General features: G+C 64.2%; 1 protein-coding gene across 1 annotated transcript; it reads right to left on the bottom strand.

Annotated features, from left to right (window-relative positions):
• Window positions 1-367: 367 nt before the first annotated feature.
• Window positions 368-11,347, bottom strand: SHISA8 (shisa family member 8). Its single transcript, XM_069807098.1, has 4 exons — window positions 10,211-11,347; window positions 2,096-2,220; window positions 1,845-1,985; window positions 368-1,188 (listed from the first exon to the last, which is right to left on the bottom strand). The coding sequence occupies exons 1-4, from the start codon at window positions 10,756-10,758 to the stop codon at window positions 875-877; spliced, it is 1,128 nt and encodes a 375-aa protein (XP_069663199.1). The 5' UTR covers window positions 10,759-11,347; the 3' UTR covers window positions 368-874.
• Window positions 11,348-11,977: the final 630 nt, after the last annotated feature.

Below are 11,977 nucleotides of genomic sequence, written 5' to 3'. Positions count from 1 at the left end.
TGATGGCTCGAGCAGAGCCAAGGGAGGCAGAGCTGGGCCAGAAGCCTGCAATTTTAGGAGCATCTATACGGGAGGAAAACTTTTACCTGACCTTGCTCGGAACAATGTCCTTTCGCTCCATCTCTTTGTTTCTCTGCTCCCCCTGGTAAAACTGTCAGAACCATTAAACCTCAGACAGAGGAGATCTGTTTGGTTTTCGCATAGCTGCTCCAAGGGGTCTGCCATTGGCCCTGGAAGCTGTGTTCCCACCACTTCCCCCATTGGGGGGGTTCCCCGGGCCCTGTGGGAATGGGCTTCGCTGCCTGGGGGAAGGAGCTGGGGTTTTGGGAGCAGTGTGGGGTCCCCCAGCCAATCCATACCCAGGCCGTACAGTTTAATGTATTGTTTATTGACAAGGTGGAGGCTAGAGCATTGGGGAAAGGGAGGCTGGGGAGGGAAAGAGGCTGCTGGGACTCTGCTGGCAGTGCCAGGACAACGCTTTGAGTCCGTTGCTCTTCCCCCACCTGGTCCCGGGGGTGCCTGGCCCCAGCAGGATGTTTCCCCCCATCCCTGGGAGCTGTAGTCTGTCCAGCGTCGGCCCCCGTCCCCCGAGCAGTGCGCTGCTCAGCCAACGTGCCCCCGGCTCAGCCTCTATCATGGGAAGGGCCGAGAACGGCTGAAACTTGTTGCCCAGATGAGAGGGACGGTCAGGCCCACAGTGCCTCCTCGACGGTGGAGCGCAGCCAGCGGCCCCCATCCCCGGGAGAGGAAGGACGGCGCGTCCCCCACCACGGCCATCCGTCTCGATGCTTTGCTCCAGCGGGCCAGCCCGGGGGGAGGCCGTCAGCGACATTCAGGCGAGCGGACAGCCCTGGTCCCCTGATGGCGCCAGCTGTCAGACGGTGACCTCGGTCTTGCTGTTGGTGGCGAGGTGCCGGGCGGGCTGGCTGTACAGCGGGGCAGCGGGGCCGAAGGCCTCAGGCGGCCCCTCGGGGCGCAGGGCGGCCAGGCCGGGCCGGCGGGGGCCGCGAGGGGGGCCCCCCTCCCAGCCCCCGGGGAAGACCGGGCCCCCCGGCAGCTTGGGGCCCTTGGCCTTGGCGGCAGGCGGGGGGCAGCCCTCGGGGGTCTCGGCGGGCGGGAAGGGCAGGGCGCCGGCGGGGGGCACCTCCGGCCCCCCGAACCACCTGCAGGCGTCCTCGGGGGCGCACTCTGTGGGGACAGGGGTGGGGCGTCACCCCCCGGGGACACTGCTGCCAGCGTGGGGGGATCCCGGGCGCCGATTGGCTGGGGAGCGGGGGGGATCTCGTCTGCAGGTTGGCCAGGGAGTGCCGCAGGGTTTGGGGAGATCCTAGGCGCCGATGATCGGCTGGGCAGTGCCGTAGGGTTTGGGGAGATCAGTGCAGTGTGTCCGTACGCGATCCTGAGCTCTGACTGGCTGGGGAGTACAGTGGATCCACAGGGGCATCCTGAGCTCTGATTGGCTGGGGAGTACAGTGGATTCGTGGGGGTATCCTGAGATCTGATTGGCTGGGGAGTGCAGCGGGTCCACGGGGGGGGGGGGGGGGGGGATCCTGAGCCCTGATTGGCTGGGGAGTACAGCAGATCCGTGGGGGTATCCTGAGCTCTGATTGGCTGGGGAGTGCAGCGTGTCCACGGGGGATCCTGGTCGCCGGTTGGCCGGGCAGTGCAGCCGGCCGTCGGGGCAGTGCAGAGCCTCTGCCGTGAGCAGCCGCCCTGGGGGACGGGGGTGCTGGTCCTGCCCGCGCCCCTCTGCGAGCCCAACGCCCCTCCCCACCCGCCCGCGGGCTCCACAGAGCACGTCCCACCCCAGCCACCATCCCTGCCCACGCAGCAGCGGCACTCACCTCCAGCCTTGAGGGCGGCGTAGGCGGCGTAGGCTGGGGCCGGCAGGGCCAGGCTGCTGGCCAGCGGCAGGCGCTTGCTGTGGCTGTGGGGCCGCCCCAGCGGGGGGGCTATGGCCACTGCGTTGTTCAGGGGCGGCTTGTCTGCGGGGGCAGAGGCAGGTGGGCAGGGGGGCTCAGCCACAGGCAGCGCCCTCCCGCTGCCTTTATTCACCCAAGGGAGCTTATTCTTCCCCACCGCGCCGGTGCCTTACCTGTGCCGTTCCTGGGGGGCCCTCGGGCCAGCCCCTCGCCCAGAGGGACCTGCACGCCCCCCATGAGGCCGTCCATGTGCTCAGAGGGGCCGTGGCCCGGCTGCTTCAGCAGGTCCGTCAGCGTCCTGGGGAGGGGGCGAAGGGCCGTTAGGGCGATACCCCACTCCCCTGGCCCCACCAATGTGTCCCAGCCCTGAACCCCCTCTCTTTGGAGGCAGAGCCAGGCAGCCTGTGGCTAGGACACGGCTGCTGGGAGCAAGGAGAGTACCCAGGCTCCCAACGCAGCTTTTGCAAGGGGGCTGGCGAGCCCCTGCCAGCAGTGAATTTGGGTCTGAGCCCTCCCAGGGCTGGGAGCATCAGTGGGTGAGGGCAGTGAGGGAGATGCAGGCTCTGAGCGGGCTGCAAGGGTACAACCAACCGAGCTGGAGGAACCCGAACTGCCGGCAGCCGGAGCAACACCTCGGGGATGCTCCCCCAGAGTGAGAGCCTGATGGCGGGGGGGGACGACACAGAAGGCAACACTTCCACTCGAGTTCCTTCAAAGCAGAGAAGACCCCGAGGAAGGGATTAGAGAGGCCACTTGCACCTCTTTGGGGAGGAGGATAAACTAGCGGCAGCCCCCGGCACACGCGCTGTCTCTGCGTAACGCCCTCCTTATAAGTAACAGCATTAAACATTAAACACCATTACATAAGATAAAGCCCTATTGTGTTTAACATTCATGGACAGAGATGCCGCAGTCCCACCATGGCACACCAGTGGTGCCAGAGCAGGGCACGCCAGCAGTGCCAGAGTGGGGCATGCCGCTGGTGCCGGAGCAGGGCACACTGGCAGTGCTGGAGCGGGGCATGCCCCTGTGGCATTGCAGCCTTCAGCAGCAAGTCCCAGGGCAGGATGGGATGCTCCTGCTGGTGTGGGGCTTCACCATGAAAGGACCCACCATTCCCCCTGCAGAGACCAGCCCTGCTTGACTGCAAGGGTGCAGGGGTGTCCACTCAGGGCTTTTTTTGTCTCCCTAATCCCTGGCTCACTGTCAGCATGCCTCGCGCCTCGAAGGCTCTGGCTGGCTCATAGACACGCACCGGGAGCTGCAGCAGGAGTTCACGGTTAGCAAGTGGCTGGACGATAAAACAGCAGATTAAACTCAACGTGCATAAATGCAAATTGGAGAGGAAGCGGGGGAATAATCCTGGCTTGGTGGATATGTCAGCTCATGGCTCTGGAGTGCTCAAAAGCCCAGTGAGCCTGGTGCAGGGAATTGCCAGGGAAGGCAGCGAGAACAACAGCGAAAGCAATACATTATGCCTGGGGGTGTGGATAATCCAGGGGCCCCAAGGGCTGTTCCCGGGACATTTTCCCTCCCAGTTTGGATCCAGTCACAATCACAGGGCGATGGCAAGAGCAAAGCTACAAGGGAGGGTCGCTTGCCCTTTGGGTTCATTTCACATCCTTCTTGGGGAGCTTTGGGTAACACTCCCCCGCCCTGCCCCGGGATCACTTAATCTCCAAATGGGCCAACAGGACCCTCATGGAGCTGAAGAAATTGAAATGAGGGAGGAATAACACCTGGCACCAGTATATACTGGGGGCTGACCAGCTGGAAGGCAGCTTGGCAGAAAAGGGCCTGGGGCTCCTTGGTGGACACCAAGTTGAAGATGAGCCAGCAATGTGTCCTTGGGGCAAAGGCGACGAAATGGTCTCCTAGGCTGCATTAAGCAAAGCGTTGCCAGCAGGTCCGAGGGAGGTGATCCTTCCCCTCTGCTCGGCACTGGGGAGGCCACACCTGGAGTGCTGGCTCCAGCTCTGGGCTCCCCAGTACAGGAGAGACATGGACATACTGGAGAGGGTCCAGCAAAAGGCCACAAAGATGATGAAGGGCGTGAAGCATCTTTCCTGTGAGGAGAGGCTGAGAGAGCTAGGACCGTTCAGTGTGAAGAGAAGGCTCGGGGGGATCTTATCAACGCATGTGAATATCCGAAGGGAGGATGCAATGAGGACAGCGCCAGGCTGACAAGAGGCAACGGGCGCGAACCGGAACGCAGGAAATTCTGTTTAAACAGAATAAACAACCTGCTGGTGAGGGTGGTCAAACACTGGGCCAGGCCGCCCGGGGAGGCTGTGGCACCTCCATCCTGCAGCTATTCAAACCCCACACCTCCCCGGGAGCCCTCCTGCAGCCGACTTGACCTCAGCTCTGGGCCCAGCCAGGCTCCTTTGGCCACGGGTGCTGCACCCAGAAAAGCTCTGGGCACAAGCCTGGGGGGGGCAGCGGGCTGTGGCCAGGCAGGGCAGGGGGGAGGCAGGTCCCCCGAGGCCGTGGGCAGGGGCTGTCAACCCGGGGGGCTGCCGCCCCGTCAGCTCCCACCTTCCCCGGGGTGCACTGCTTGCTGGCCCCCTCCCCACTGGCCGCTGCCTGCTCTCGCCTGTCCCTGGGGCCAGCGCTCAAACAGGCATTTCACCAGGAAGTTCAATGTGATTTGACCTATTTTTTTAAATTCTGTTGTTTTTTTTTTCCTCGGGTCTGTTTATGAAGCTTGAGCAATCCTTTATCTGTGACTTCCTCTCCACATAAATCCATCACTGCTCTTTCTCGTAAGCCTGCCCTCCACGCCGACTGCCCGGGGTGTGTGGACGATAACAATTAACAATAATGGTACGAGCAGCTCTTAACGAGCTATTTTGCTAAGGTGAGAAGTATGCATGAGCCCTCAGCGCCCGGCAATACCCAGACTTACCCCCCACCTTGCACCATGAGCCATGCCGCCGGCCGGGGCTGCCAGCAGGGCCCTGGGGGCTGCACCCCCCTCCTGTCCCTGTCCCCAGGCAGCGCGGTGCAGGGGAGGTGGATCTGAAGGGTGACACCGTGCTGAGGAGCTGATGTCTCATTGTACATGTTTTGGGGGTTTTTATGAACCCCAGCCTAGTCCCATGACTGGGGAGCTTGGGGAAGGTCAGGCCACATCTCCCTAGGTCACCCGGTGGTCTGTGGCACCAAGACAGCTCCAGGGTGCAGATGGAAGTGGTGTACACAGGGCAGATGTGCCTTTAAACCTGCACTGCTCATCTGCAAAAAAACGTTAACGAGCGGCACCACTGAGGCCTCCATTCACCACCATGGCCATGGATGTTGAGCGCATAAGGCCACATGTGGTTGCTTGCCCACCAGCTTGCCTGAGCACAGCCGCTGACAGACCAGGCATGCAGCCACCTCCGCAAGCCTGGTTCTGCCAATGGGTGCAACCAAGGTTCCCCAAACCAGCTTGGCGCAAGCCCTGAGACCAAGCAGAGAGGCAGATCCGGGAGCTGTGATGACGGAGGCCAAGACAGCTCTGTGGCAGGAGCCGGTACGCAGCGCTCCGTGCTCCCAAGCCATCCTCAGGGGAGCCACCGGCACGTGAAGTGGAGGTGCCCATGTGGGAGCAGGACCCAGGGCCTGGCAGAGCACGCCGGCCCAGGGGTGGTGACCTGCTTTTGGGAGGCCCAAGCCTCACACCCGGCAAGCCCAACAGGAGAGCAGCTGCAAGTCCTGGGCAAGGGGACAGGGAGCAATGGGGAGGAGACAGGAGCACAGCCTCCAGCGGAGAGGAGAGATGATGGAGTGACAGGCAAAGTGACATTGCCCCGAGCTGGAGCGAATAACCCTTGGAGGGGACACAGAAGGTGGCAGCTGCCTGCTGAGCAGGACAGTGAGGTTTGGAGCAGAGGTGCGGTGGTGGAAGAGGCACACGGCATACTGTGGCTGCAGGTGGGCTGGCACCCTGGCCGGCCATGCCACCTCCACACCCAGCGAGAGTGTCACCTTCGCTTCCCAGGGGGGACATTTCCCATGGCTTATGGTGCATCTGCTTGGGGCAGGGGGTGCCCATCCATGCAACTGAGCAGTGCAGGCAGCGTGGGACACCCGCACGGCAGGGCTGGGACACTCAGGGATGCTCAGGAAGGCTTGGGGATAGCAAGGCACCTTTGCAAAACTGGAGTTGCAGCAAGGGGTAACGGAGCTTGGGCAAAGCACTGGGCAGTGGGAGTGAGCCTGGCTGGACATCGTGTCCGGTCTGGGGACAGGGGTCTGGATGTCACTCCCTGAAAGAGCTGGGTCCCCTCTCTCGTCCCCTGGAGAGCCAGGGTGGCACATAACGACTCGCCATGCTGCCTGCAAACACCTTTTCAGGTCTAGTCACCTGGTACTGCGGGCATTGACCGCAGGTCTGGCCGCAGACTGGAGCATTGCCAAACACCCGGGGCGGTTGAATGCACAGCAGGGCTGGGTTTTGGGATCCCAAATAGCACAGGGGGACCTAGAGAGTGAAAAGCCAGCATCGGGCACTCGGCTACTGTGGCTGCCAGGGCACCCACTCCCACCGGCTGTTTTGTCCCTCTCCAGCATCCCCGCTGCCCCCCAGGAGGCTGCTCCTCGCCCAACTCGTCCCATAAGGATGGTCACCCCAGCCATAACCTGCAACGCCCCCCAGGAGGTTTTGGGGAGAGGTCTGGGGCGCATCCGTGCTGTTGTGCAATGGGCACAGCCAGATCCCGGCGGCCCCCGAGGACCCGATGTCCCTGGAGATCCGGGCCCTGAAGAAAAACATGGGCAGGTGTTCCTGACTCAACGCAGGGTTTGGCCAGGCTGAGCGAATGCCAGGGATGGCTGCCAAGCGTGAGCCGAGCAGGAAGGAGAGGGGTTTGCGGGAGCTGCCATAAGGCCCTGCGGGAAGAAGGCGGATGGGGAGGGGGGACACTCCAGGTAGCTGCAGCCGCTTGGGCGCCTGCTCCCCTGGGTGGACCGGCAGGCAAAGCTGGGAGAAGCCATGTTGGATGTGGCTGTGGCGTGGGGGTCTCAGGACAAGCTGGATGAGGGCTGCAGCGAGCCAGGACTGAACGGGCAGCTCAGGTGTCTCCATCTGGGAGGAGCTGGTGAGGTTTCTATGCCTGGTCGCTCTTCCTGGGCTCGGACCAGGACCAGGACCATGACAAACGATGCCTGGAGGTGCAGAAGTGGTTGACCTTCCCCCCTCCAAGGGGGAAGCCTGCAAGCAGCGGCAGCAGGAGCCATCCTGGGGCAGCAGGCAGCGCTCCCCAGGAGCGGAAAAACCCTGGTGGGAGGGAGGGATGGGAATGGAAACCGAGCCAGCCGTGCAACAGGGAGCTGGCCTGAGGCCACGATGCGGTGCCCGAGGAGCAAATGAGAAGCTCCTACCTGAGGCTCCGGGAGGGAGACGAGGTGGCACTGCCCATGCCTTGGACCATGCGTGGGTATGGGGATGAGGCAGCTAGAAATAGCCCTGCTCTCTCAGAGGCACCATGATGAAACGTATTGCCCAGGCTGACGGGGCACACAGCGCGATGGAGGCGACAGCATCCCTTTTCGGATGCCCGTGCCATGTACCCAGCCCCTGGCACTGTCTCCATCAGCCCGGCACCCAAAAGGTTGCGCTCACCTGGTGCCTTTCCTGTTGCCCGGGGCTCTGTACCCAATGTACTGCTCCTGCCCTGCTGTGGCTTGCTGGTCACCATCCCCGTGGACCGGGAGCCGTTCATGGCTTATGCAGAAGGACACAGGGCATGGAAGATGGCGAGACCTTTCCTGACTTCTGCAGTGATGGAGGTGCCCTTCTGATTTTGTCCCACAAAGGCGGGCAAGGAAAACTCGCCTTCTCCCAGTCCATATGTCAATGCCCAAAAGATGTGCAGCTTTGGGGAAACACATGGCTCCGGCGGCACAGAATTGAGGCTAACCACAGAAAACACCACCTGGTGAGTGGCAGCAGTCCCGCCAGCAGCTGGTGATGGAAGAAGGCAAGAAAGACCTGCAGGCAGGGCATGAGGACCCGAGTCCAGGCATCCCGGGGGCCAACCCCTCCCCAAGCACAGTATCTCCTTCCCAGGAGGTGGGGGGGAGACCAAAAAAAGACGCAGCGGCGGGCAAGTGGAAAGGGAGTTGAGAGGCAGGGAGGCTGGCAGAGGCCATATTGATCCTGTCAAGGTGCCAGCGCTTCCTCAGGCGATGCGGGGTGGGGAGGCATGGGCTCGCAGCAGCACCCAGCCAGGCTCCCTGCCAAGGTGGGGGAGCCACAGCATGGATCCCCCCAAAAGTGCCTCGCATGGCTCAGTAGGGCCCTGCGACCCCCACCCATGCCCGGATACGACCCTCCTCCAAGCAGGGGAGTCAGCCTCTGCTCCCCTGGGTGGGTGCAAGGAGCAGGGTGGGTCTGGGGATGGGGTGCAGCAGGTTCGGAGTTGGGGTGTAGCACCCAGTGGCTGCCCAAGCCCCAGGCGGGCAGGGGGAAGTGGGTGCCCCAGGGGAAGGAGAGAGGGTGCCTGTGCTGGGGAGGTACAATCAGGGCGGCTCCCTGATTGTCCCGGTGAAATAATTTCCTCCAGCCCTGCCTTTTTTTTTTTTTTTTTTTTTTAAAGCTAAAATCCCTGAACAAAATGGCATAAAAATGGGTTTATCGCCAGGTTCAATGTCCTCACTGGGAAGACGCGAAGTAGCACATGCATCCCGCTGCTCGGCAAGGTGCTGGATTTGGCTCAGCCGCCAGCCCCTCTCGCTGCACTTGCAGCCCTCGCTGGGTCCCCTCTCCATCCCTCCCTCTTTGATTCAGGGCACCCATGGCACGACCATGGCACAACCACCTTGGTGAACCTGCCCCGGCTCTGCTCCTCTCTGTGTGTGTACACACACGTGTGTGTGCACATGTGTGCATCGCATGTGCGCTGGGGGGGGGAGGCTGAGGAGGGCCAGCTCTGAGTCAGAGCCGCAGGGGCAGAGCTGCGCCAGGGAGGCTGGAACTGCCGGCAGCCACTTTGAAGTGTTAAACTCATTGAATGTGATTGGTAAAAAAAAAAAAAAAGAAAGAAATTAAAAAAAAAGGAGGGAGAAAAAAAACCTACTTAAGTGAAGGAGCTGTACAACACGACACTGACAGGAAAGCAAGGCCACGGAGCCATGGCTGGGTGCTGGGGCCACCAGCCCTGCCTGGCCTTGCCTGTGCATCCTGCCTTGCCCTGCCCCGCCCTGCCTCGCCCTGCCCCACCCTACGCCGGGGTGGGGGTGTCACCTGCCGCTCCTGCTTGTCCCCACATGCCCCAGCATCAGGCACAGGACCCCGCTGCCCCCAGGGAAGCTGGTGGGGCTGAGGCCGGGCCGCTCGTGACACCTCAGTGCTGGGAGATGGGGGGGAGGCTGTGTGGCAAGGGGGGTGGGCCGAAATGGGTGAGAAGCGTGTATCTGGAGCCAAGACTGGTATGGGAGGGAGAGGGGAAGACGCACCAACAGCCATGGGAGCCGGGCAGGAGCAGGGGGACGTGGAAGGGGTCCCCAATGCTGAAGTGTGCCTGACACCCCAACCTCCCTCCCACCAGCCCCACACTCAGCCCCAGGAGTGGGCTGAAAAGCCAGGGGCTGGAGCCGCAGGGCGCGGCGGCCAGGGGGAGGCTGCCCAACTTTACGCTGGAGGCTGAGCCCCAGGGGTGTGCAGCACAGTCCCCCCCGCAAGGGTGACGTCCCACCCCGGTGCACAGAGGCAGGCACCGTGCACACCCATGTACACACACGCATGTGCACATGCATGCACACGCACGAGGCAGCGCAGCAGCTACAGCCAAGCTGTCTTTGCCATCTCCTCTCCCCCCCACTGCCAGCGAGGCTGAGCCCAAGGGACTGCGGTCCCGAGTCACCCACGCACAGTCGGACCCAGTCTTGCCTCCCTCGCACATTGGGAACCACGGCTTTGTTTTGGGGGGGGCAGAAGCCACATCCTACAGCTCACATGTTGCCCACCCCACTGGCCGATGGGGATGGCTCTCAGGAGGCAGGGACAGCCTTCCCCAAGGGATGGAGCAGGTCACTTTGAGAGGGGATGGGTGTACGATCACCCCTTCTCATGGAGGCTGTCCTGGCTGGCAGCCCTCCCTGCCGGGACAGGTTGGGGGGCTGCAGCCAACCCACCCCCCCGGTGTCTCAGAATGCCAGGACGGGGGTTTTGGGGATCACCTCACCCTCCTGGCAGCCCTAGGGTGAAGCAGGGGCTCGCCCTACGCAAGGGGCTGGGGATGTGGGCTGCCACCCATGGGGGAATCGAGCAGGGCAGGTGGGGGGGGACCGGACCCCTTTACCTGGAGACAGTCATCTCCGTCTGGGGACCCTGCGCCTTCTCCAGGCCCAGCTTGGTGAAGATGCCCACCAGCACCATGATGGCCACCACGCCGCAGATGATGTAGACGATCATGTTGGTCTTGTCGCGAGTGGGGTCCTCGGGGGTCTCGTCCACCCGTGCGGGCGGCTGGCCCGTGTTGACCCAGTTGGGGGTGTCGTAGTTGGAGCAGCCGCTCTGGTCCAGCCGCCCGGGCTTGAACTGGCAGCAGAAGCGGTACCCGCAGGTCCCGCAGCAGTACTGGTAGATGCCGGCGTTGCAGTTGAACGGCGGGTCCCACTGCCCCATCACGTCGTAGTAACCGCGGCAGCGGTCCCCCGCCGGCGGTGCCGCCCCGGTGGGCGCGGGGGCCGTGGGCTCCGCCGCCGGTGCCTGGCTGCCGTTCCCGCTCTCGCCGGGCCGCCCGGTGCTGCGCTCGCCGCTCCACACCCGGCCCGGCTCCAGCAGCACCAGGCAGCAGATGCCCACGACGTAGCTCGGCTCCATCCGCCCGCGGCTCCGGGGGGCCATCCGGGCGAGGGGGCGAGTTAGAGCCGCCCGCCCGGGACCGGCCGCATGGCCGCCGAAGAGCCCCGGCGGAGGAGAAACGGGCTGGGGAGGGGGTGATGGGGGGGGGGCAAAAAAGGGGGTGATGGGGAGAGAAAGGGGGGGGAAGTGCGAGGGGACGTACCCCCTCCCCGCCTCTCCCCAGCTCGGCCGAGGGGCAGCAATTCAGAGCAGGGGGCGAGGCGGGCGGCCGGGCAGAGCCGCCACCTCCCGCCGGCCGGGGAGGGCGGGCGGCGGCGGGCGGGAGCGGGCGGGCGGGCGGGGGAGCGGCGGCCGCCCCATCCCCGCGGCTGCCGGCACCGCGCTAGGCGGAGGGGAGGGGGGGGAAGGAAAGGGAAAAGCCGCGAAAGCCCTTCGCACCCGGGCGGGAGGAGCGGGAGCAGGAGCAGGAGCAGCAGGAGAAAGAGGAGGAGGAGGAGGAGGAGGAGGAGGGCGGGGGGAGGGAGCCGGCGCGGCCAGCGAGGCGCGGGGGGCTCGGCTCCCTCGCCGCCTGACAGCCTCCCGAGGAAACCGGAGAAGGTCCTTCACCGAGTCCTCTGCCAGGCTCCCCCGCCGGCACCGGGCGGCAGGACGCCCGCCCTCCCCGTCGGGCTGCCGCCGCGGGCACCCGCCCGCCCCCTGAGCGACCCCCTCCGCCCCCGCTGCGAGACCCCCCCCACCCTCCCCGGAGGGAGCTGCGGGGCGGCAGGCTGGCCCTTCGGGGTGCTGGGGGGGGGACGGACACGGCCCCCGGGGCGGTGGGATGCTCCCCGGCAGCCCCACAGCTGGGGAGGGAGGGGAGCGGCAGCCCCAGCCCTGTGTCAGAGTCAGGGCACCCCCCGAGGGGACACGTGCACAGGGGGGACGCCGGATGGGCGAAGCAGGGGGCTGCTGGGGCACCCCCAGAAACACGTCCTCCTCAGAGCCATGGTGATTTTTAGCAAGCTGCTAAACGGCCCCTTGTTTGGGCTTCAAAGTCTGGGCTTCTCTGGGTGACGTGCCCCCCCTGCTCTGCGCTCTGGCTGGTGCCGCCCATAACGATGATATTTATCCTCACTGCTGGGTCCTCTCCCCAGAAGGGCAGGATTTGCTTTCCCTGCTCTGGGGCTGTTGTGGCAAGAGCAGGGTGGGGGAAACTGAGGCGCCATCGAGCCCCTTGCCCAGCACTGGCGTGCTGTGCAGCCTGGGACAAGGGCGGCTGGGG

This window comes from Haliaeetus albicilla, chromosome 19, assembly GCF_947461875.1.
Source record: "Haliaeetus albicilla chromosome 19, bHalAlb1.1, whole genome shotgun sequence".
Classification (NCBI taxonomy): Eukaryota; Metazoa; Chordata; class Aves; order Accipitriformes; family Accipitridae; genus Haliaeetus; species Haliaeetus albicilla.
The sequence above is the reverse complement of the archived record's forward strand: the minus strand, read 5'-3'. Positions and strand labels throughout refer to the sequence as shown.

Excerpts from the sequence above, each read along its gene's own strand:
- SHISA8 (XM_069807098.1), bottom strand. The coding sequence starts at position 10,758 with ATGGCCCCCCGGAGCCGCGGGCGGATGGAGCCGAGCTACGTCGTGGGC. Across the intron at positions 2,221-10,210 it reads ACGGAGATGACTGTCTCCAG|GACGCTGACGGACCTGCTGA; the intron begins GTAAAGGGGTCC and ends CCCCCTCCCCAG. Across the intron at positions 1,986-2,095 it reads GCCCCCCAGGAACGGCACAG|ACAAGCCGCCCCTGAACAAC; the intron begins GTAAGGCACCGG and ends CTGCCCCCGCAG.